At 34.1% G+C, this 24,966-nt stretch overlaps 1 protein-coding gene across 1 annotated transcript in view; it reads right to left on the bottom strand.

The window, feature by feature from the left end:
- Nucleotides 1-24,520, bottom strand: part of LOC149793237 (uncharacterized) — an 87,945-nt gene extending 63,425 nt beyond the window's left edge. The window contains exons 1-5 of the mRNA XM_089968969.1: nucleotides 24,398-24,520; nucleotides 22,548-22,680; nucleotides 19,046-19,090; nucleotides 17,495-17,539; nucleotides 13,609-13,749 (exon numbers count right to left, since the gene is read on the bottom strand). Of these exons, the coding sequence (XP_089825095.1) occupies nucleotides 13,609-13,749; nucleotides 17,495-17,539; nucleotides 19,046-19,090; nucleotides 22,548-22,680; nucleotides 24,398-24,520 (487 nt within the window). The remainder of the gene's footprint in view (nucleotides 1-13,608; nucleotides 13,750-17,494; nucleotides 17,540-19,045; nucleotides 19,091-22,547; nucleotides 22,681-24,397) is intronic.
- Between the last annotated feature and the right edge of the window lie 446 nt (nucleotides 24,521-24,966).

Below are 24,966 nucleotides of genomic sequence, written 5' to 3'. Positions count from 1 at the left end.
GGTCGGTAAAATATCTTTTATAGAAGCCGCTCATCAAGCATTATATCGATATATTTTACTACCAAGTGCAATCCTGGTCTTCACACCTTGTTTGATGATCCATCTATCGGCTCGTTCCCCTAGTGCCGGATTTAAGTCATAAGAAAAGCCATATCACGTGGAAGAACACGAACATCGTTTTTTGCTTTTAAAAGACGATCATGATCATGTATGTTACATGCGGCATCAACTGGATTAATATTTGCTTCACCAGGCTTTTGTTTGAATCAAATCGTATCTCAAGTCATGTACCAGGACTACTGTAACAGGAACATCTTCCAGATAAAAGTTTCCATCAGAATATTTACTCAATAATTTCCCTGGTGTTTGTGTTAGTTCAGTTGCAGCATCACCGACGACAACGATTTAAAACTCTGCATGTTTACGATTAATACGCGCGAAGCTCTTTGCTTCACATCTAGCACCAATGATTGCATTTCGACCATTATGTCTTTGAATTTACGATGGATCTGAGTTATGAGTTTCGATTTTCGTGCGAATAGCATACAAGATCAAGACATAAATGTAGTATATAAAATAACCGTAGTATTATATAACAGCATGGAAACGGGAATTAAAAAAATTGGTTTATCTGCACAAACAACAACTTAAACACTAAAGCATGTTTCCAATTTAACCAATACAATACTTCGAACTTCGATTCTCGCATCATTCACTGGTCTGCCTGAATCCGTTAAAACTCAATGGTTATTTAATATGATACTGAGATAGTTAACATGAATCGGGTTATGTGTATACACCGTTAGCTGATGAGCAATCGTGTTATGAAGTACTCAGTGGTTTTTAACGTTAAGCAGCAAAACCAAGACGACCAATTCCACCACTGTATTATTATTCACAATTGATGAAGCACTGATATTAGATATCATGTCGACTTCCAATATAAGATTGTACCATTAGTGTTCCAATACGAAGATTGACAACGTGACCGTCTTGATCCACAATGTAACCCGAATATTTTTCAACCAATTCCTATGAAATGAAGGATACACAGGCGCTCCAAGATGAATTGATGTCAAATTACCTGGTTCCACTATTAATGGAGATACAAACAGAATATAACCGGGAACGCTACACTTGAGGAAACTTAACTTTCATAACTGCCAATGATGACATCAGGGTTAAATAGATTTGAATCGTTAGGGTTCTCCTGACAATCCGAGACGAGATATCATATCCGAAGCGTACAGATCGTAGGGTATTTGGAATATCGTCAGACCAACCTAAAACTGACATTATTGACGACCATTTATTATAAATCTCGTATTGTGCTGAATCGACTGAAATGAGAGAACCTCATGTTCACTTATATACATTATAGGTCATTTTTGGTAACAAAATGTGATTCTGCAGTAAATTTCTTCATTGATCATTGATATGTAAAACACTAATGCAGGATGAATAATACTATTACGATTGGCAATAATGTTTAGTGAAAACTCAGTTGAGGTATTTGCACCGAAGCTACCAAATGGTTGTAATCGAATAATAGTCCAGCTCTCATAAACTATCTATGAGCCTAATTCAATTTTAGCGGTGATGATTCACCAGCTGTAACTGGTGAAGAAAACGGTCACACTGAATTTAGGTCTCCTTGGTGAGATTCTGATCAGACATGTAACGCCATGGGTTCTATTTATAAGGATACGTTGCATCGCTGCATATATTGCATGTAAAACACGAAGTGTTTGAATATCAAGTGTTTCATGATCGGTATGTAATAATGATAATAATAATAATAATAATAATAATAATAATAATAATAATAATAACAATAATAATGACTTTGTATAGCGCCTAATCTTTCGAAGCTCTAAGCGCTTTACAACATTAGACAACACCTATAACAAAAACGTATATAATGATATGATTACAAAAACAAACACCATGAAATTAGAAAACATAAAAACATTTTGAAAATATTTAAGGTAGGACACATTATTAGGTCTTTAAGTTTCTTCTTGCAGTCGATATACGTTACTAATATCCTCAACAAAGTAATATAAAAGAATTTAAACCAACACGGTTTATAAACTTAACGAATAATTTAAGTCTTTAAGTTATAAATTTGATTTATGCGTCACAATGTGGCCTCAATACCATTAGCAAACTGTCTTCTCTGGCTATTGAGGATAACATACTTAACACGATTGAGTTCTGGACTGTTTTGGCAGACAATAAAAGAAGAAAATTTATACATGTACAAAACATAGACGTTTACAGTAGGACTGTCAAAATTATAGTATTGTAAGTTACTAATATATGTGACCGCCTTCAATATGCATTGGTTGTTCTGTTCTATGGTCTAACGTAGGGTCAACTTGCTAATCGTCACAAATAATGTTTAAGTGGACGCTTTCGACTACGCTGCATCCTGCGAGCGATAATACAGATCAACCTTGAACATGCGAAAAATACTGGAGTAAACTTAACATTGATGACAGATTTTCTGGAGCAATATACTGATATCTGTAAGTTTGAACAATGCCAATGTGTTTGTCTTCAACAAAGGTATGCAACAATTTCAGCTACCCACTGCAAAATGCTCTAACCACAATATTGACATAGATGGTTATAACTGGATCTGTGATGTGTTTTCAGCTAGACGGATTGGCCGTCCAACAATGATAAAGTGCACAACCTCTGGTGCGGACAGAGAAACTACACACAGCGCATGCACTCTACAATCACGAAGTTGTCTAAATCAAACAATAAATCGTGTTGTGCTTAGTAATATTTGCGGAAATGATGGCCACTTAATAATGGAATCAGTCGTAGCAGTGTCAAATGTACAAATTATCGTCATAATAATTACGATGAATAATTAAAATGCATTGAGGCTCAGGCGACTGCAGATTATTGATTCCAATCGCAATAAACTACTGAACAGCCATGCAGGCGGACGCAAAGCTTCCTATAGCAACTGTCGATCCAGAATCAGTAGTATACGGCAGTGATAACGATTCAAAGTTTACCGTGCTTACTCGCAAAGGAATCTATCCCTACGAGTACATGAGCGATTGGAACAAGTTTACAGAAGCCACGTTAGCACTGATCGAAATGTCCCATTCGTCGTTGTTTCGTAAAGGTAGTTCCGCCAAATGTTACACACATGCAAACAATGTCTGGTCCGCGTTGTTTGTCAGAATTGTATTGACTATCATGTATGTACCTGCTCTGATGGTCTGCTGCTCGTGTATTTGTCTGAGACATTATGAGATACCAACACGCGTTAGCACAAGCTCGATCCCGCCAACTACGTTTCGTCACTGGGAATGGATTTGAATGCGTTGCTCTAAACACCATGAAAGCATCTATATGTGGAACATGAAATCCGCTATGGGATTTGAATGGCTTGTCAACGATCTGCTCATGCACATAACCAAAGCGTTGATGGATACGATCCATTTTTCCTAAGCGGTGATTTCAAGTATATGTACTCCATCAGCTTGTATGACTTTGTGATGATGCATCCCATGCCTACCGCCGAGTTTGAATTCACTAATTCCGCTTACATAGAAATTCACAAAAATAAACGTGAGTACACGAGTATGAGAACAACGTTGTTCATCGTTACGTATTTAAGGTTGGTCTGAAATATGATGACGAGCTTCCCATACCCATAACGATTATCCACTGGCACCTTAATCGTTGGCAAATGTCCTCCTCACTAGACCGAATCATCGGAATAAACAAAATTATTTGCCCTCATATGAAAGCTCAAGTTGTATTTACGGTCTTAGAATGCGTGTGTCGTCAGTCTACGGAGTGCTCGGATTTTGCCCAGCACGACTGTATGGCATAGTTTACATAAATCTCCACAAATGGCTCGGGTTGTTCTTGCAAAAAGTGATCTTAAACACGACATGTATGCAGAATGTCTGAAACAAAGACGCTAATTCGGACAGACAGCAAATCTGATCTGATTATAGAAACATTGCACGGGCGTGTTTCGGTGCCTCAATCTGAGTTTGTTTCCACTTGACACCAAGCAATGGATTTTCCCTGACGGTGCCACCACTAGCTCATACCAGCAGCAGGCGACTGGAAACATATGATAAATTTACTAGTTCTGTATCCCAGAGAACGACTTGCAAATACTCTCCTAGTTGGACTTGTTTCCAGTTCCATAGCGACCGCATATTGGTAACATTTTTGTTATCCTAAAATAGCAAACCGATTCGAGATTGTTAATTCATCGACGAACTATACGGAGTCAAACGCACGACGTTGTCCGCTTTCTAACTCTCCAGCTACATAGAGGTACGGAATGACATTCATTCCTCATGGGTCTGACGGCGGTGGTTGTGAAATTATTTAGTAGGTAACTGATATCCGAAATATCGTTCACGTCTACTTACCTGATAATTCGAAAGAATCAAGAGTTCAACTGATGAACTTCGTTTTATGTGTTCACATCCAGCCATCGACGTTAAATATGTGGTTACTTCCTGGTTTGGGTAGGTAAATTTGTCACAACGATTGATTGGTAAAGCGTTTTAGACCAATCCCAAGGGTGACTTTTTCGCGCTTGCTAAATTTACAACGGCTGCAACGGATTTCAGATACACACGTGGAATTTAGTATCGTTTGTTTAAAGTCCGCTTTGAAACTTTGCTTTTCTATTTATTCTTTTATATCATTCTATTTTACATTCAGTGGGTAGACCTATTCCCATTTAAGGCGGATCCTAATGATACAATCTTAGCTTTCATATATTTTCTGCTGATCAATTTGGCAATTATATCTCCGAGTGAATGTGAGGAAACAGACCTATGCTTTCTTGCGTTTCATCAATGGCTGCGATCTGTATCAGCTCATTGAAATATACAGATATATCTTAATGGTTGGTACGCAAGACTATGTCGGCAATATGCAACATCAAAAGTATATATGTGTGAATCTCCAGGATTCGGATGGTTTTTGGAACCTAGTCATTTATAAGTCGTGTTCTAGGCCCACATTATTTGTAACAGGGGATCTGCTTTCACCAGGGTACTTGGGATGTTCTGGGTAGCTTTGCTACTGCATTAGCACCATCAACGCCGGCAAGGTTTTGTAATAAATGTGGATCACATTCCTCCACATTGAGCACAACTTCTAGAGTAGCAGTTCCACCATTCCTCGATACGAATTCTCAGCACTTGTGTTCATACTGTTTTGTACACAATAGTAAGAAATGATTGCGTCAAACATGGCATTACGTAAAAGGAAAAGCCTGCATTTTCCGTCAATGATGCTTCTACGCAGACAAATCCCAAAACTCTCAAACACACGGTGAAATGTTTCCAAACTCAGTTCGCGTGTTAGGCAATGGCCTGGCTACTCTGTTGACTATGATTTGTAGATGGTTAGCGTGGGATCGATTGTGCATAATTGCAACGTGGTCCGACCACCGACCTCTTTATAATGTATTCTGGTATTTACGGTAGCACTTAAGTCATCACCAAGAAGCAAATCGTCAACAGTTGATTTCATTTCCATAGCCGATGAGTCTCCAACTATCATCGACACTGGTCACATTGAGTATAATCCTGTCGTGTACTATGATGTAATGCTTGAACACCAATACAAACACTCAAGCACATTTTTTCGTGGCAGATACAAAATCGCAGACTTGATCTATATCACACTTTGATCCGCATTCGTGACTAAACGTTTCCGAGAATATGTTAAAATTTCGCAGTAAACATTCTTTGAAATTGGTGTGCCGCTGACCACTGTCGAAATGAGTTTCGGACCCGCATAAACACCAACCTATAGGAAGTTGTATTGGAATGAAAGATCATCCTCGAGGAGGGTGTAGTCACAAAGTATTCAAAACAGCAAGTTTTAAATATGTGTTGACTAACAACAGGTACATAAACTAGTGAATCGGTTGGAAGCTCTAGCAAGAACGACTATCTAAGGCAGCAGCGCATCAAAACACATTATTCAGGCTTTATTGGTTGGCAGCAATTGCTGACGAACGACATTTATAAACCGCTTACATTCCTCTGATTGATGCACCATCTCAATGAATATATCAATAATATATGTATTGAATAAAGTTCGTACACCACCCATGATGACTACTGGAGAACTTCCTATTTACGCAAAATCAATGCTGTAATCTAGTGTTTATTTTTGCAAATAAAACTCCGAAAGATACCATAGTGATTAAAATCTAATAAACAGAACCATAATTTATATGACTTGGAACCAGTTACGGCAGGTGAATCCCGCCCCTCGACATTGCTCTAGCGTCGTATTAAAATTGGCATAATATTTAATAACGACAAGAGAAGGCCTTCCCGAGAATGACTTGTTTATTTTCTCTGTCAAAAAGTTGCAGCCTGGAATGTTATAGAACTTCATACTGTATACGACAGTATATCAATGAATGGTTAGATCAGATGGAAACTTTTGTTGGTGACAGACAAAGATTATAAGATCTACATATGTGTCAGCGAGCCCACTTGCAATTCTGCCATCTAAATCGAATCTTCAATGTACAATGATTATACTAAACAGTCGTAGCATAAAACAGTTTCGGCTGGCCAGAAAACTAATTTCTGAAGACAATTGGGATATAATGTCTCGTAACGCAAGATTAATACTACCATGACGGACCGGTCATGTGGCTTAAGTGGTTATAGGGTCCGCCTCAGATGTGGAAGATCGTGGCATCGAACCCCAACCAAGTCAAAAGAAAGACATAAAATTGGTACTAGCGGATCCCTCGCTAGTCTTTCAGCATTAAGAGGCTAATGTTAGGAATGGTCGGCCTGGTGTCAAGATAATGTGAGTTGGTGAGACGCAATGGCATACGTCTGCTGCATGATGCCCCAGTGCTAGACATCAGTATAAAATGCCACAGTGCAGACATTGTAGCGATATGAATGAAACGTTGTTAAAACTACGTTTAAAATCCAAATTACATACACACACTGCCACCATGACAAGGCTTAATCTAGCAGGTGAATCTATTGGTTGCAGTTTCCGCGCGTATTGCTTACAGGATTATATATTGTTTGGTTTTTCCTCTAAATGTTTCATTGGAATTTCTGCTATCGATTACTTCCACGCTGTTTATCTTCCATGCCACAATCGCATGTTGAAAGTGCGCAGGGAAACCTTGGTAATACAATCGCATTTTAGACAGCGAGTTGATATTTAAAAATAAATACAGTCGTACAAGGACATGTAAGACTTTTACGTCTTATAAACGCAAAAAGGTCAGTTTACGTGGTATAGTAGGTAACTGATCCTGGTGATATGTTCACTGAATATCCAACGATAAATGCTGGTCTAAGTGTGCGCGCTGCACATATCGCTAAACAAGCTACAATGCGACTCTATGATATTATTAGAAACGTTGTTGAAATGGATTAACAATGATGTCATTTAAATAGGTCCAACTGATTCTAGATCGACTTTAGCATTAGTGGCCTAAGGATCCCCAATACAACGAAGAGGCATTACACGTCCTTTCGCCAGCAACAAATGCCCCTTCCAGTTGATAGAAATATCAATATGGTGTGTGATCTCCTGATATAACTATATGTATACTGTTTGAAGAAAATAAAAACCAATCGCAAACAGTACAAATGAGTTACTAATATCACTGTAAATAAAATTTTGTATGCTTGGTCCTTGACCCCCTCAAGGCACCCTACGGAAATATTCAAAATTGATATCGCCTCTTTCTGATCGTTACTCATGTGGATATTGTGTATTAGATCTGATTAATGTCCACCCTGCCATAGTTAATTACAAATAAACAGCCACATGAAACATATTTTAACATTAAAATATAAAATTAGTGGATTCCGCAGTATAATATATATGTCATAATTAAAATTCCAGTCAAATGACACATACGTGTCTTTTTCATTATCCCAAAATGGTGAAAGGTTTTCGAAACCAGATAATGGAGCCAATGATAAATAAATTATCCGTCCATATACAAGTTCCATAGGTCTTTATGATAATTTTAAGACTTCTTTAAAAGTTTGAAATACTTGGGAACGTCTGTCTATTCTATTTTTATAAATCTACGTATCAATTTAAATCTTTCCCATCCAATCATGTTCAAAATCAATGCATGACACTGTCTGACAATGCAACTTTCTTCTCCGAATATAGAGCAGAACATAACTTCGTTGATTTGATGTTTGCAATATGGCATGCTGCCAACACAAGCAAAAATGTATATAGAATCCAATGCTGCATAAATAAATGAAGAAATGATTGAATAATGGTATTACATAGCTATATATGCATAAATCCTCAGAGAGAAAGAGAGAGAACACTAGATAACGATAAAAGATAATCCATGAATTTTGTGTGCTTAGGAATTTGAATCAGTAAATAATAAATTACTATCAAAACAAAACTTCTACAACTAAGCCAAATGACTGGATTGAGAATCGCCAATGGTACATGTGAATTAGAAAAAGGGATAGGAAAATGTACATGTATGCATTGCAATTGGACCTCAACAATAAGTTATGTCTTAGCCGACGTAAGTGTCTTAAAACTATATCATCATTTGATATAAATGATAAACTGGAATCAATACACTTGCCCGTTGAATTTTCCCTTGTCTACAAGGGTAAACTAGAGCAAAAGGCTATAAGTATCCATCAGGGTAACGAAATTAATAAATACATATGAACCAAAGAAGAAAGTCTATGCGTTATCCAAAATTGCAAAGATCTATTATCTCAAAATACGGACAAAATTTTAAAAGACATAATGAATAATAATACTTAGTGAATGCATCGAAACAATTAACGATATTTGCCATGATGCAGCAGAGAAACATGCAAACATTCATTTGAAAGGAAACTGTAGCTGTGACATCTCCAAGGAGAATAGTTAAATGCAAATGAACCATCCAATTACAGAGACATTAGTCTATTGCCTGTATTAAGCATCATGTATCGATTTTAAATAATAGAATAAATAAAAGGGTGGAGGAAAATATTATACAAATTGATTTGTAAATATTTAATAAAACTTAGGGGTAGATTCTGTACATTATTTATTTACTATGAAAAAACCTTAGATAGGACAGAGAGACGTTTATTATGCCAAGAGCTAGTTAGTAAAGCATTAGTTGAAAAATGTCAAGAATCATTAAGGCAATGCATATTGATGTAAAGCATGTGCTAAGTCCAATAGTCTTATCACCGATGCGTTTAATTTATGATTGGGCGTGCGCCAAGGTTGTGTCTTATCGTCTTTACACTTTCATTTTTTGGAATGATTTGAAACCCTTTCTAGCTCACAGAAACAGTGGAGTGTCTGTAGAAACATTATAACTATTTTCCCTGTTGTATGCAGACGATTTCATTGTCTTTGCTGACACTGCTCACCAGTTGCAAAATATGCTCAATAACTTGCATACATATTGCCTATAGTAGAAATTCAAGGTGAACATGGAAAAAACAGAAGAGTGGTTGTATTTAGCAGATATGGCGGTCTCAGACATTACGAAATGTGGTATTATGACCTATGAGAGGAAAAGGTTGAATTATATTATTAGTATTTACGCTGTAGATTTTCCTCAAGCAACTCTTGATATATCGTGCTAGAAAACTCTAGCCTTGCAGTCTCTGAAGACTGTGCATATATTGAAACAATGTCTTTCAAAATTTGCAGGCTACCCGTTGCTGAATTGCGTAGTCTGTTTGAAGATAGCTCCCGTACTTAATTATGGAGCTGAGCGTTGGGAATTTTATGATGCCAATGATTCTGAAAAGCTAATTTGTTATTTTTTAAATATATCCATGGTACATATATGTCTATTTCAAATTAATTCGTATATAACAATTAGGAATATTACTATGCAATATATAACATATAAACGTATTTTCAAATATTAGCTAAGAATTCGATAAATGCCAGCAGACAATGCTACGATTTATAGTTAAAATAGGGAGGGGGGTAGAAGTGATTGCTGGGCTAACTATGTTAAATGGTTTCTGTCTACATTTAGATTTGGCAATGTTTGATATACTTAAAGCGTAAATCATGAAAATATATTTCTTAGATCGTTTAGCCAGAGATGTGAAGATCATTTTAGGCAAAAGCTGCAGGAAGAGATTAAGTAGATGGAAAGACTGCGCTTATATAGGTCATTGGGTGTAGAATTTACTTGTCAAAAATATATATAATTTTTGGAAGATACCTATCATATACGTACTATGATCAGAGTGGGTAACTTTCCAATCAGGGATAATACCGTAAAACATGAATGTATCTACTATGGGGAGAAATTGTGTTAAAGTTGTCACGTTAAGAACAAAAATGCATCCAGTTTTATTACTGCTTGTCCTCTATATGGAGAAACTCAGAGAAAATACTTACCCACCTTTGTATATAAAAATCCAAATTCAGAAAAACTTAGGTCCTTTGTACACAATGATACTAATAAAATTATGATGATTGCTTTAGATTGTTCACCATAAAATCCTTAATTATTAGAGAAACCGTTTTATTAACGATTCCTGCTACATAAGACTCTAAATCAATATCACAAATGTTGCCCCACACACGTTTTAGGGTTACGGTTAAATCCGTTTGATTGATTACTGTGCAACATATACTTGTATCTCACCTATATTCGAGAAAGGCAATACTTGTTACTTTCATGTATATTACATTTTATAAATAGGATATTCCTTGTTACGCACTATACAATCATTTTCCCTATCGATTTGTTCCTTTCTGTCATTCAGTTATCATATCTACATAGTCAAATGCTTTTCAGAATCATTAAAGACGCATTAAAGCTCTCTGTTTCTATTGATTAGATTTTGCAACAAAATGTTTAGTATGAACATGATGTCTACTTTACTATTTGTCTTGTTAAGATCACACGCTCTATCCGTAATAATATCATAGTTAATGGCCAATGTGGAGAGTGTTCACTTTAACGTGCTAATCTTTTCTGTACAGCTAAGCAATAGTTATCCCTCATACAGTATTTGAATCGGATGGGTCACCTTTTAAACACATTGGTGTATAAGGACCCTTGTTCTAGTTCAAATAATAAATTCCGCTGCTAAAAATCATATTACAAAGTCTTACCTTGTACTTTGGTAATATACAATTCTACAACAACAGTCATGTCCATTTTCACTTCAAACACAAACGTTAATTATGCCAAATCTATATATCAAAGCTCTAATTTTTTCAAGGGATATGTATGAAATATCATTTTTCAAATTGTATGATATACTGAAGATCAAACACTGCAATGGATGTTGTCAAGAAATGAATGAAGCAAAATCTAGAAGAAAAAATAAGTTAGAAAAATATGTATTCACCTGCAACACAGTTTATGCTGCAATACGTACATAACTGTATACGTATGACAGTTCAGTCAATGACCAGATGTTGTGAACACTGTGTATCGTGTGTAACCCACCTCTAGAGATTCAAACTTATAATTTAGCCACTTACTTGGTCGAAATAACATATATTTATATCCGTGTGTTCTTCCTTACTTTTGTGAATTCACTTTAAGAGTTGTTAAAAGGTATGTAGTCGTCGTTACTATAAAGGTTTCTGCACTGGTGTTATATGTTTGCATTCATGTTTCAAACACAGAAGATAATACAGTCTAACTTAATACCTATTAATATAGGTCAAATTGCCAATTTAGCTTTATTCATGGTTAAAGGAGCGACGAAAGAAACATTTTATTGTATTTGCAGATAATCAAAACTAAACTTAGATTTAGTATACCAGAGCATATAACAATAATATATAAACCGTTTCTCGTCAAATATGGGCGCTTGGTGTTAAGACAGTTGGTTCATTATACATTGCAGTCTTTTCTGTTTAAAAATATTTGCTTATTATTAAACATTCTGAAAAAAATTGCAAACGTAGATATCTAGCTGTCTATTTTGACACAACCTTGTTGAGTTGCCCATGATGTACTATACAATAGCAGTTTGTGTATACAAAATATCCTAGACTATATATCAATGAGAGAGGTTTTGGATTATTCATCTCAGATTGTTGATAATAAAACCACAAACTATTATTCAGTATCCTCTCCTTCTACCGATAAAATGATACGAACTAATTATAACGAAACTTCTCACTAATGAAATACTAACCGATTCTGAAACAATTTGTAAATGCGTTTCCCGAATAAGATAAACAAACATTTACATGCGTCTATACAGTGTCCGATATGATGTAATAATTTCATTTTTTGCAAAAGAGATAAATACAATTAATGCAACTTACGTTTTCAGACACGAATAATCAGCTTAAACTATAAATGTATTTTGAAGGTAAGCATCACAGTATACACATTTTACAAAACGGGGTCTGTTTACACGACATATGAAACTTAACTTTACATAACTTCTTTCGTAAATATGACGAACACCCATAAACGATTACACCTAATTAACTATTCTACATTTGTTTCAATATCATTCTTTGCGGAATATAGGCTTTTAATGTAAAAAGTCCATCCATTTGTAACATAAACGTGTTTCAAAAAAATTAGCACCAATATAATGACAATGTGGACCTAAATATGTGTAGATTGAGTACATACTTTTGTTTTAGTGGAACTTTATATAATATATAATCTGTATTAAATTGGTTCTGTTTGTTAGATTATTTCGTTATAGCCTTGTGAAGTAGGTGCTGATGTTTGATAAGATTATATTTGGTTACATTTAGCTTACAAACTGGCTGACATAGTTGAGCGCCTCGATACAACCTCCCCAGCATTTGGTATGGAAACTGATGACAGATAACACCAATGGCATCAGTGCCTAAATAAGGGTTAGTGAATTGGCATCAGTGCAGAAATAAGGGTCAGTGGACATAATCTGGAAAGAGTCACAGACTTCAAGTACTTGGGATCAATTATCACAGATGAGGGCTCCAAACCAGAATAACTTTGCAGGATTGCCCACACAGCAGCAGCAATAACAAGGTTGAGAAAAATATGAACATATATCAACATTGCTCTTGGTTCAAAAATACGTTTGATGAGATTGTCATATCCATCTTTCTGTATCACTGTGAAACATGGACGCTCAGTCAGATCAGATCTCCAAAGAGGGATTCAAACCTTCGAAATGATATGGCCCCACAAGATGTAGGCATCTCATACATTGACCATTTACCTAACAATAAGGTCCACAACGGGATCCAATGAGCCATTGGACCATATGAAAACGTCTTGACCACTGTACAATAATCACAAACTGAAGTGGTACGGCCATGTCTCAAGATCATCTGGACTGACAAGAATAATCTTGCAAGGCACGGTGCGAGGATGCAGAAGAAGAGGAAGACCGAAAGAGAGGTGGGAAGACAACATTAAGGAGGGACCAGTCATGGGATTTAGAGATTTACAAAGAGCAGTAGAGAACACGGAAAGATGGAGAGAATTGTTTATAAAGTCAACTGTGGTGCCCCAACTAATTTTTAGGTTAAGGGATTGCTGATGAGGATGATGGTGATGAGATTACAAGCAACATTTATACATTTTATTTATGCCTGAAATGAAATAGAACTTACCTTGTATTCGTCGAATTAACGTTACTTTATTATAAATTATTAGCGCAAAGGATAGAGTAACCATAACACAGGTAAGAATACTCATCCCAGTAATAGCTGTCATCATATTGGATGTTTCGGGTAAATCTCGTGGACAGTAATCTGTAAAATGTATTTGTGAGATTTCATATCTATGTTAACTGAAATATACGTGTCGAACTCAATCGCCTTTTGACGAAATCAAAAGGTTTTAATTACAACTTGGGACCTACTACATGATGCACATAATCTCTTAGAACAAAATAGAAATGTTGCAGTCTACAATACATAAACTTCATTATCAAAATATTAATGTTCCTCCGAGAAAACAGTTTGCCTATTTTGCAACTATATTATCCCAACGTAAAACACAGAATGAAATGAAACCAACACGTTTAGTCAAATTCAATAAAACAACTTATTTACCTGTAACACAAAGTGAATATTCAAAAAGACACGTATAGTATTAGGCGTTAAATTCAAAATAATCCTAGATGTTCTGTAATACGTCAAAATTGATACAATGCTCCGAATGAATCATAATAGTTTTGAATGTCCTAATGTTCGAAGAGTCTTTAGTGACTTTATATACCAATAGACTTGAGTTTGCTGATATGCCAATACTCCTGAATATATCGATGTATCAACAGTCTTGATATATCACAATGGTACAATCTAGAATGTCTTTGAATCAATTCACAATAACCCGAAAGTAGTGTTTAAGTCCAAAACGTCAGTGGGCTTTTTGTAATTCCAATGAATAATTTAAATAAACGATTCCTCTCAAATTGTATCCGAAAACCTCAGTGAATGATTCCACAGACTGAACAAAAAACAGGAATATATAATTAAAATAAACAGTTCCAGAAAATTCTATGTGCGTCAGTAAGGTTAGACCTTGAAATCAAATCGAAGTAAAACTCTTTAGACAAAATACAATGTCAGGAAGGTCAAAACTAAATCTGCAAGCAAGGATACAAGTCAAGCACACAATATAAAATACATATACATAGCTCTATATATGTATGCCCCTTAATATCCGGCACATGTTGCAATTGTGCAGCTTAATTGCCAATGGCATACTTGCAAAACTATTCCCATTTACGGTAGAATATAAACATGGCTGGATGTTTACCATAAGCAATGTCGTTAAGCTCTCCATGTGCATTTTGGGCAATACCTTTGGGTTATTGTTCCGATCATGAAAATTAAGTACAAATATTATCTAAAAGAGGTACTGCCCGCATTTGGTCGGCTTCATATGATTTGCTTCATGTTTTATTATATATGTAGGATAAGTGGCAATTGACCAAATTATTTAGAATTTGAATAAAGTTAAGTGTATTATGTACAATATCTTACCATATCAGTAGATCTTTACCATATTTCGTCGTATAATCAAACATCATCATAATGGTTGGACTCCATTCTAATGTTGAAACGGAATGTGAGATACCGTTATTCATAGCAAACCGTTCGTCATACTCTATCTTTAATAAGTTATTCCAGAGTCTGAAAGACCAATGGATTTTTATTTTGATCATGAAATGAGAAGCTTGTGCTTCTGGCGAAGGTTTATTTTTGAGTGTCTTTCACAGGGCATACAATCTTGCGCAAATGATAGCAATGCTTGAGACGCGTTCAACGTAGAACCCCACCACAATTGTTCCATATGAATTTGTTTGGATTTCTATGTAGATCCAGACCACATTTCTCCTGTTAGACATTGTTTAGATTTAACTGTCATCTACTTCAGGAATACCAATTCATAGTTGCGGAAATATTCTAAAAATAATCTTAATCTCAAGGACTTCAAATGTTTCTACTAAGTGTCATTGCATTTAGAGTGAAACGCATCCGTTATAATACTTTGGCGTAGTACATGCATGTAAGATGTGTTCATGGAAAACAGATTTCTACTACATTACAAACAATAAATTTTAAATCATGAGATGGCAAAGGCATTTAATTCTTTTGAGTGTGGTTTATTGTTAAATATATCTATCTGTGATGGACCCAAAGTAAAATACCCGATTATCTTAGCTTCTCTGAAATTGAAACGATGTTAAGTACTATCCTTAAAAATATTGTTCAGATATATATATATATATATATATATATATATATATATATATATATATATATATACATTTAACTTTACATGCACCTGCACTAAACTACAGTCATGTCATTTCATTAAAATGAACAAAGTGCATTGTAGCATACATTTGAATATGAACGATATTAATATTTGGTTGAAATTCGTATGGTACTTGTTATAGGCATTCGATTAATCGATGTTGGGTTTTGTTGTATTAACTCTAAGAATAGACTGTGCATATGCATGGTTTTATGATTCTCGCATCACTTGCTACTTGTAATGGACATTTCACTTTGTAAATTGTTATGCTTAGACAATCGAGCCAAGGTCACTCCTAATGACTTTTTGTATGTGATTAAATGTAATGCTTACATTTGCATGACTTTTATATTGACTTTCTTCTTCTAACGATGGCGAAGATGAAGTTGTAATACAGCATGATTGTGTGGTAGAGAAATAGTATGACGTCATATTTCCTAAATCCTTTATTGCACTTGTGCGAATGCTGCAGGACGATTCCTGAGTAGTTGTAATTGTAGTTTTGTGTGTGCGTGTGTGTGTGTGTGTGTGTGTGTGTGTGTGTGTGTGTGTGTGTGTGTGTGTGTGTGTGTGCTTATGATTTTTAACGTAGGTTTAATAATTTTCCAGCCATATCGCTACGATGCAGTGTGGCAGTTTATAGTGATGTAGCACTGGGGCATCATTGCATGATGTCCCACCCAGTTACATTGTCCTGACACCAGACCGATCAGTCCTAACACTAACCTCTTAATGATGAGCGCCTAGCGAGGCAGCTGTTAGTTCCATTTTTGGACGTCTTTGGTATGACTCGGCCGGGGATCGAACCCACGACCTCCCGCTTCCGAGGCGGACGCTGTAACCACTAGGCCACCGGTGCGGTCTATACTTCTGGTACTGTCCAAGGAAAATTATCAATCTGAAAATGTCCATGTATTTTGTGTAAGCATTAGTTGTCTGTAGCAAGTTATTATGGTAAATGTATTGTTAATATTACCATGGTTTATACTTATATGAGCAATCTGATGTTGTATGCATATATGCAGTGTAATTAGTAATATATACAAACGTGTGTTTCTGACGTGAAAAGCAAAAGTATTATATTTCCGCCTCCATTATTTCAATGTGAGTGCTTTCCCCTTTGTTTGATAATTTAGATTCTTTTGTTTTACAGCTTCCTTAGTTGCTACAGTCGTCGCTAATTTAGGCCAGTTTCATTTGCTATTAAATCCATTATTCTTTTTAGGCCACACCACAAAGAACTGACCAGAGGTCTTGCTGATATGGTATTTTACATATATGTAACTTTAGGTCAGATCCCATTTGAAGCTATATAAATGTTGTTTACAAGCTTATCATGTGTGAACGTTAGGTTTGTCAAATCTTGGTTTTGAAATAGTCATGATACAAGTATGCTTATATGACATGTTTCTACGTATAGTGAAAATCCTCAATAATAGTTAAGTGTATGAAATATACAATAATTGGCATAGGTACAATACTGTAAGGTTGGATTTCTTGCATTGGCTATGGGCATAAAGAGAGTATAGATTAATATTCATTTAACATAAACAAATCTGTTATAAATTGTGAGTAATTCATAAAACTGCCAGGAATTATTTCAAACTACCAACTATAATTATACAAGAACGGTAGAGATATTTTAAGGAATCATTCAAGACACCTACTTGTCCTGGAAAGCGTTAGTAAGGTTCTAACTAGATCCATCAATATGAAAACATTAAATACCTTGATCCTTTCCAATTCGAACATCTTTTCCTTGGTTTGTAATGTCTGAAGTAATAATAACATCGTAAAACTTGACAAAAATAAATATATGTACTCCGATATATGTATACGACAGTTATACCAGCAATAAAATAGCCTGCTAAGAAAGGTAAGATGCAAACCTGCAATTCTGTAGATAATTTAGATTAATAGATTAAAGGCAATTTTAAATTCTGAATAGGATTGCATTCCTATGTTTGTATGGCCTGCTCTCTTTTAAACACAGCAAATATTTTATGTATTCAGATATTATAGATGTGCCACGAATTAGAACATCAACATATGAGACAACAATCTTTCGGATATGATCCTGCGATTCTGTATATGTAATAGGAAATCGTTTTAGAGAAACACCAAATGTCAAATAATATATTGCTTTAATTGTATCATAGAATGATAATTCTTGTCCCTCCGAGAAAACAATTTGCCTATTTTGCTGCTCTATTGTAATACATGAAAGCTTATGTTTGTGAAACATTTTAAAAGTAAAAGTGTTCTATTTACGGCTTTGTGATTTCTATGCGTACATGTTTCCTCTTTGTTTGATAATTTAGACATACAACTTGTTTTGTTTTACAGCTTCCTTATTTCCTACAGTTGCTGCTAATTTAGGCCAGTTGGCATTGTTATTACATCCCTTGTTTTGTTTGGCCACATCTCAAAGAACGGACTAGAAATCTTGCTGATACAGTATTTTAAATATATGTAGGTTTAGTTCAGACAGCATGTGAAGCTATATAAATATTGTTCACATGCTTACCATGTGTATACGTTGCGACTGTCAGAACAAACCATCTTGGTTTGAAATAGTCATAACACAAGTATGGTTATATGATATGTTTTTTTCGTAAAGTGAAATTCCTCACAGACAGCAAATTATATGAACTATTTAAAACTGGAATCGTTACAATTCTGCAAGTTAGAATTTCTGACACTGAATATCGGTTGCATGTGTCATGCATGAACGCATTCATGTTTCTACCTTAACAGGAAGGATATTTCCAGTTACTCTATTAATGGTTCTATTTGTTCTCAAGTGTATTGTAAGATTAACAGACCTAAGCTTGATTTCTCATTTTTCTAACCTGGAACTAATAATTACGTAAAAAATAAAAACTTTATAGACCTTACGTTTGTGTTCTTCTCCGGATAATACAACATTGTTACATATTTCGTTCTTTTTTTGTTTGCCTACGTATTTCACGTGAACGGGTAATAGAAAGGGCTTTTAAGAAATTGCCAATAAATATTTAATTCTGAGAGAATGGATGCCTGTAAACATACTAAGTAAATATTGACAAGTTTCTACCATTGGCTATCGGCAGAAAGATAGTAAAGATTAACATACATTTAACATAAACAATTATCTTATAAATTGTGAGGAAAGTATAAAACTGCTAGGAATTATTTCGAACTACGAACCGGAATTATACAAGATTCAAGAAACATACTTGTACTGGAAAGTGTTTGTAAAATTTTAACAAGATTCATCAATTTGAGAAAATTAAATACCTTGATCCTTTCCAATTCGAACATCTGTTCCTTGGTTTATCATGTCTGAAGTAATAAGAGCATCGTCAAACTTGACAAAAATAAATGTATTCGCTCCGATATATGTATATGATAGTTATACCAGCAATTATCATAGTCTGCTAATTAAGGCAAGATGAAAACATGAAAGTGTACAGATTGCTCGATTAATATAATAAGGCACGAATTAGAACCTCAACATACGACAAACAATCTTTCAGATATAGACCTGCAATTCTATATATGAAATAGGAAACAAATTTAGAGTAGCATCACATATCACATAATATATTGCCTTAATTGTATGATGGAATGGTAATGACTGTCAATAGAAAATCAACAGATAATAAATCACCAGCCCCACCTACTACCATGATTGTGGCAACTGATGTGTACCTCCTTATATCCTATGTACCGCATATTAAGCTTTAATTTACATACTTGCTTGCTTCGAACACTCATAGATGTTTCATTTTAATATAGATAAATATTAAACTGTCCTAATTTTTGGCTTCATTCAATTTTTAACATCCTTTAAGACTAAAATGTGATTTGTTTTAATGATTATTGGAAACTAAATTCTCTTTTAAATATGGACTGCTTTTAATTGGTGTGGATGCATACATTTTAATGGTAGGTAATACGTGACTTGTCTCTTATTGTAATTAAATACGTCCTATGTATGTATGTGTTGCATTTGCAGGTTTATTATTTTAGGTAATGATGTATGTAATTCTGAGCTTATTTGTATCTGCTCCAATAATCATGCAGATTGTAAATAAATAGCATCTTATTTGATGTTATCTTGCATATAAAGCCATGAGCAAGACATCAAGCAAGGCACGTGTCATATGTGGCCTCTTCTAACACATTGAAATGGCTTCGACTGAATTGTAGTAAATAAGATATGATTATTAGAATATAATTGTTTATTTGTAAAACTCGTTACTTTTAAATTTCTGACAAATCACCTAATATACATTGTCTACATTTTTGTTTATTCTGTATCAGTGATGTCACCTTGTCCAGCATATTAGTCACTAGAACATTAAGGCTTAATGATTGATCAGACAACCATAGATTTAATGCTTGCATCATGATTTTATATATAAAGGATTTTTACCGAATAACTTAACTTGTATGATGTACTTGCATTTTAAAACGTTTCTGAAATATTAGAATTCATTGCATCTTATATATTCTAAGACAATATTAAGATCGAATTGAAAACATCTACACCAACGCCAATCAGCGCAAAGTAGATTATCCTCACAAGTAACTAAATGTCACTTCCAACGGACCTATTTGAATTGAATCCTAAACTGCTACTAGTTCTATCAACAGTTAGCTATAAGTTCGAAGCGTATTTGGTAATAACAATATGCCCTCTTCTAAGTTGATCAGAGACATTGCGAATACAGCATATTACAATCTTCTTATATCATTATTCGTGAAAATATTAATGTCTGCATTACGTTGATATGAATGTGTGCGTTTGATGTTGAACCTTATTTAAGTTTAGCCCTAATTCTCCTTATTATATGCTCAATTTTTTCTCCGTTAACTTTACATTGTCAGAATCGTGCAGTATTACCCGATAATAAACCCGCGCGCCAATCCACATATTGCATTCACGTGCATAAAAAACTACTTTCTATTGTAAACAAACAATGGACGCGGACGTCAGCATTTTTGATTTGTAAACAAATCATGTACACTCGCGTATGAGCCGCTTTACGTTGTGGTTGTTTAAATTTGTTTCTGAATGAACTAAAAGAGATGTTGCGTGGACTGCCACATACTAGCCGCATTGGCATATTCCGCGTTGATACAATATTTAGGATTTAGGCTAGCTACATTATACAACAGTCGCAAGAAAAAGTCCTTATAAATAACATACAAGTGACACGTCATATACTGTCTTCTTTAGCTGGTGATACGAATGGCAAAAAATGTACCTACTGTTTTACATCCTGAATGTCCTCAAAATGTACTTTCTTAGTTCTGCAAATCCGAATCACATGAGCCATGTCATAGGTTCTCAATCTTGACTACACATTTCGAAATTGTACTGTAATTTCGAATATAAGTGCAATTACATCCTCCTTACTGCACGCGAAATGAAATAAGCATTAAATTCGATAGCGTCTTTTTGATAATTGAAATTGAAAGACTTCATATCTTTCCCACATTATGATTTCAAACATTCAATGACAGAAACAGAAGCACATTTGCAGATGTCAACACACTTCTCCTTAGCTTCTTCAATCCCATGTATTTCATGTAGAATTGTCACCTACAAATCCAGTCCATAAGCACGAACTTTCGCAGAATCGAAAACAATACCAAAATATATTCATTCCAGATCAAATGGAAAAGTTTTTGCAATGCACAGTCATTCATAATATGACTCCAAATTTCAATTTTAACTAGATACGCTATTTTCTTTCGAAAGTTATGTCGAGTTCAAATTTATATGGGCGGAGTTATATGGGCAGTAATAATGTTGTTGTTGTGTAATCAGGAATATGCGCTTGTGTATTTAGTTTGAAATACAGCATACATTCATGTAGGTTGTTTCTTGTAGTGTATTTTGTTTATATAATTAAGCCTTAGGTAGAATAAAACAATGATCATATAATAAAAAGATTACTGCACTTGATGGGAAAATATGAACTCGTTTTGTCGGGTGAATATAATGCACTCCCAAGTTCGTGCATTATTCCATCCAAAAAACTCGTTCATATTTTCCCATAAATATGTAGTAACCTATAAATAGATTATATCAAATATATGTGTGCATACATAGTAATTAACGTTTATAAGGATAGATGTGCTTAAAAGGGTGCAATCTATAATGAAGTTATTAATTTATTGAGCTAGACTGCTTATACGTTTCACTCTTTTTCCCCCAGATTTTATATGATTGAAACAGTTTTAAGTAGTATCCATTATTATAAATTGGCATATTATGCACTTTGGAAAGTAAAAAAGAGCCGATATGTATCAGATGTACGTGCTTTATGTGATTATGACATCAGTTCAATGGTTAGTATCGCTACCGCAATGTGGTACATTGATCATGAGATGATGTAAACACGACGTCAGTCTCGTAGGAAAAATATTTCTTTTTCTCTTCTCTTCTTTTCTTTAGGTTCAAAATGGTGCGACGATTATAACTATAAGGAAAATTAAGAAAGGAAAATAAGCATTTTCCTTACGAGACTGACGTCGTGCTTACATCATAATTGTGTTCTAATAGACAAAACAATGTAAATGACGTTAATTTGTTATCAAATATTGTTCGTTACGTTTAGGCAATGACATTCCATGACGCAACGAAATTGAAACGTTCAAAGCTTAACTGGAGCATGACCGATACATGATTCACAAAGAATCATGCCTTATTTGATGCATCAACGTTCTGAAGAAAGTATATGATAGGAAAAAAACCCAGAAGAAACCAGAAAGAAATATAACCTACTTCCTTGTACTGTGAAGTTTGTACAGTAGTCTATCAGGCTTAGGTTTCTTACACAACTTAGGGCTGGCGTATTAACACAGGCATAATACGTACCAGTTTCATTTTCATGGGTCAGCTGTACCAAGTGTCCTGTCTGTAAAGAAAATATTTATACTCTTTCGTTTTGACATATTTTTCTTCCGTGACAATTTGAAAGTTTAGAACATATGACATCAACATGATGCATATTAAACAAATTATATATATATTTTGACCTAAAAATGTTTTATTGGTTATTATGATAATTGCTACAACCAGATTATTTAAGTTCTATTCTTATTTATGACTCATGTTTGGTCTCATTAATATCTCAAACACTTTGAGCACTAATAAGGTCTATAAACTTCATCCAGCATATTTTGTTTCATTTAGGGTTTATTCCAATTTATGACATCATTATTGGTATATATATATATATATATATATATATATATATATATATATATATATATATATATATATATATATATATAGATATATATATATATATAGATATATACATATATATATATATATATATATATATATATATATATATATATATATATATATATATATATATATATATATATATATATATATATGTATATATATGTATATATATATATATATATATGTATATATATATATATATATATATATATATATATATATATATATATATATATATATATATATATATATATATATATATATATATATATATATATATATATATATATATATATATATATATATATATATATATATATATATATATATATATATATATATATATATATATATATATATATATATATATATATATATATACATATATACATATATATGTATATACATATATATATCTATATCTATATATATATCCATATTTGGAGACATGAAGCTGAATACATTCAAATCCACGATAATTTGAATGTCTTTCAGATTTCACTTTCAGCTTAAATTTAAGTAGTAATTTTTTATCCAGAAGGTATCTCTTTATATGCAGATATTGTATTTAATACAATGTTTTGTCGTTTCCCAAGGTCAAAGAAAGAACACTTCTCGTGTAATGTTAAACTATGACGTGATTAATAATGCATTTCTACACCCATCCTACGTTGGGAAAAATTATGTCATCACCATATCGATGCATCATTCCGTTAACATTGTCTTGATTAGCTCATAACGTTTTGACAGCTGGAGAAGTTCATGAAATTATGGGTGTTAAAGATCATCACTAGATGGTATGTCACATGTCATATACTGGCTCCCTTACCACTAGATTCAGCTCACAACACTATAAGGGAAGCATTGCTTTTGAAAATATCTATCATTCAGTTCCATATGACGCAAACGTTGGTTCCAAAGAACTCTTCGCATGAATATATTTGTGAAACTGGCAAAGGATATAAGAAGTATTCCAACTGCTAAGAGATTCATAGAAATAATAATTGGTATTGGGAATTTTAATCAGACAGCATCCTTTGTAGTTGAACAAGTTCAGTGGGAAATCGGTTGGAGCGGGATTGGTACAAAGTGAATGTCACCTGCTTTATAACCGCTCACTTTTATTCATGTTAAAAAGGACAAAATTGTTAATGTTTAGAGAGCAACCAAATCAAACTTTACTTTTCTTTGGTCCGAAACATACGAATTATGCTCTTTATGTTCGAAATACAACTAAATTTTAGCTTGCTGCGATGGTGGATCAACGATGTTTACGAATATTATTCTCTTCTTTTAACATATCACATTCCGAACTAAATGGCAAGATGGATTAGAGAATAGATGAAAGAGAAAAAAGAGGACTGAGTCATTTTACGTACTTTGAAAGTAATATCAGGATGGTCCAGCCAGTGCACAGACGCTGGAGGCTTGCCACAGTCTTTTTCTTCCAGTGAGGCAGTCAAAATATGTTCATGTTTCTTAATCTTCACTTTGCAATCCATGGTTGGCGCAACTGACAATTATTTAGATAAATATTTGAGTTACAAAGGTTTAATTTTAATATGTAAGTCTGCATTGCGCGAAATATTATAAACTATTCAATCTTATCATTCGGTTTTATTACTGATGAAGGCTTTTCTATAACGACTTTGCATGCCCATGTTAATCATATTATATTAGAAACTACTACAGAATCTTACAGGTATTAGGAAAATGACTTATTTGTTGAGTTCTACAAAACCTGTAAGTTCTCGATTTTTCTGTCACTTAGTTCAAGATAATTGAGTCGTAATAGAATATCGGTTTTTCTTCCAATTTCTTTAAAATATTTCCGAAAACTTAGCTTTTGAAATTTAAATAAAGTTTGTTTACAAAGTCCCTACATCACATTAATTACATCGTTAAGAAACCTATAGAGACACTTAGTGAAGCTTTCACAATATCTTTG

Source organism: Sinohyriopsis cumingii, chromosome 8, assembly GCF_028554795.1.
Source record: "Sinohyriopsis cumingii isolate HCF-2022 chromosome 8, ASM2855479v2, whole genome shotgun sequence".
In the NCBI taxonomy this organism is placed as follows: domain Eukaryota; kingdom Metazoa; phylum Mollusca; class Bivalvia; order Unionida; family Unionidae; genus Sinohyriopsis; species Sinohyriopsis cumingii.
Note: the sequence above shows the minus strand (reverse complement) of the source record. Positions and strands in the feature narration are given on the sequence as shown.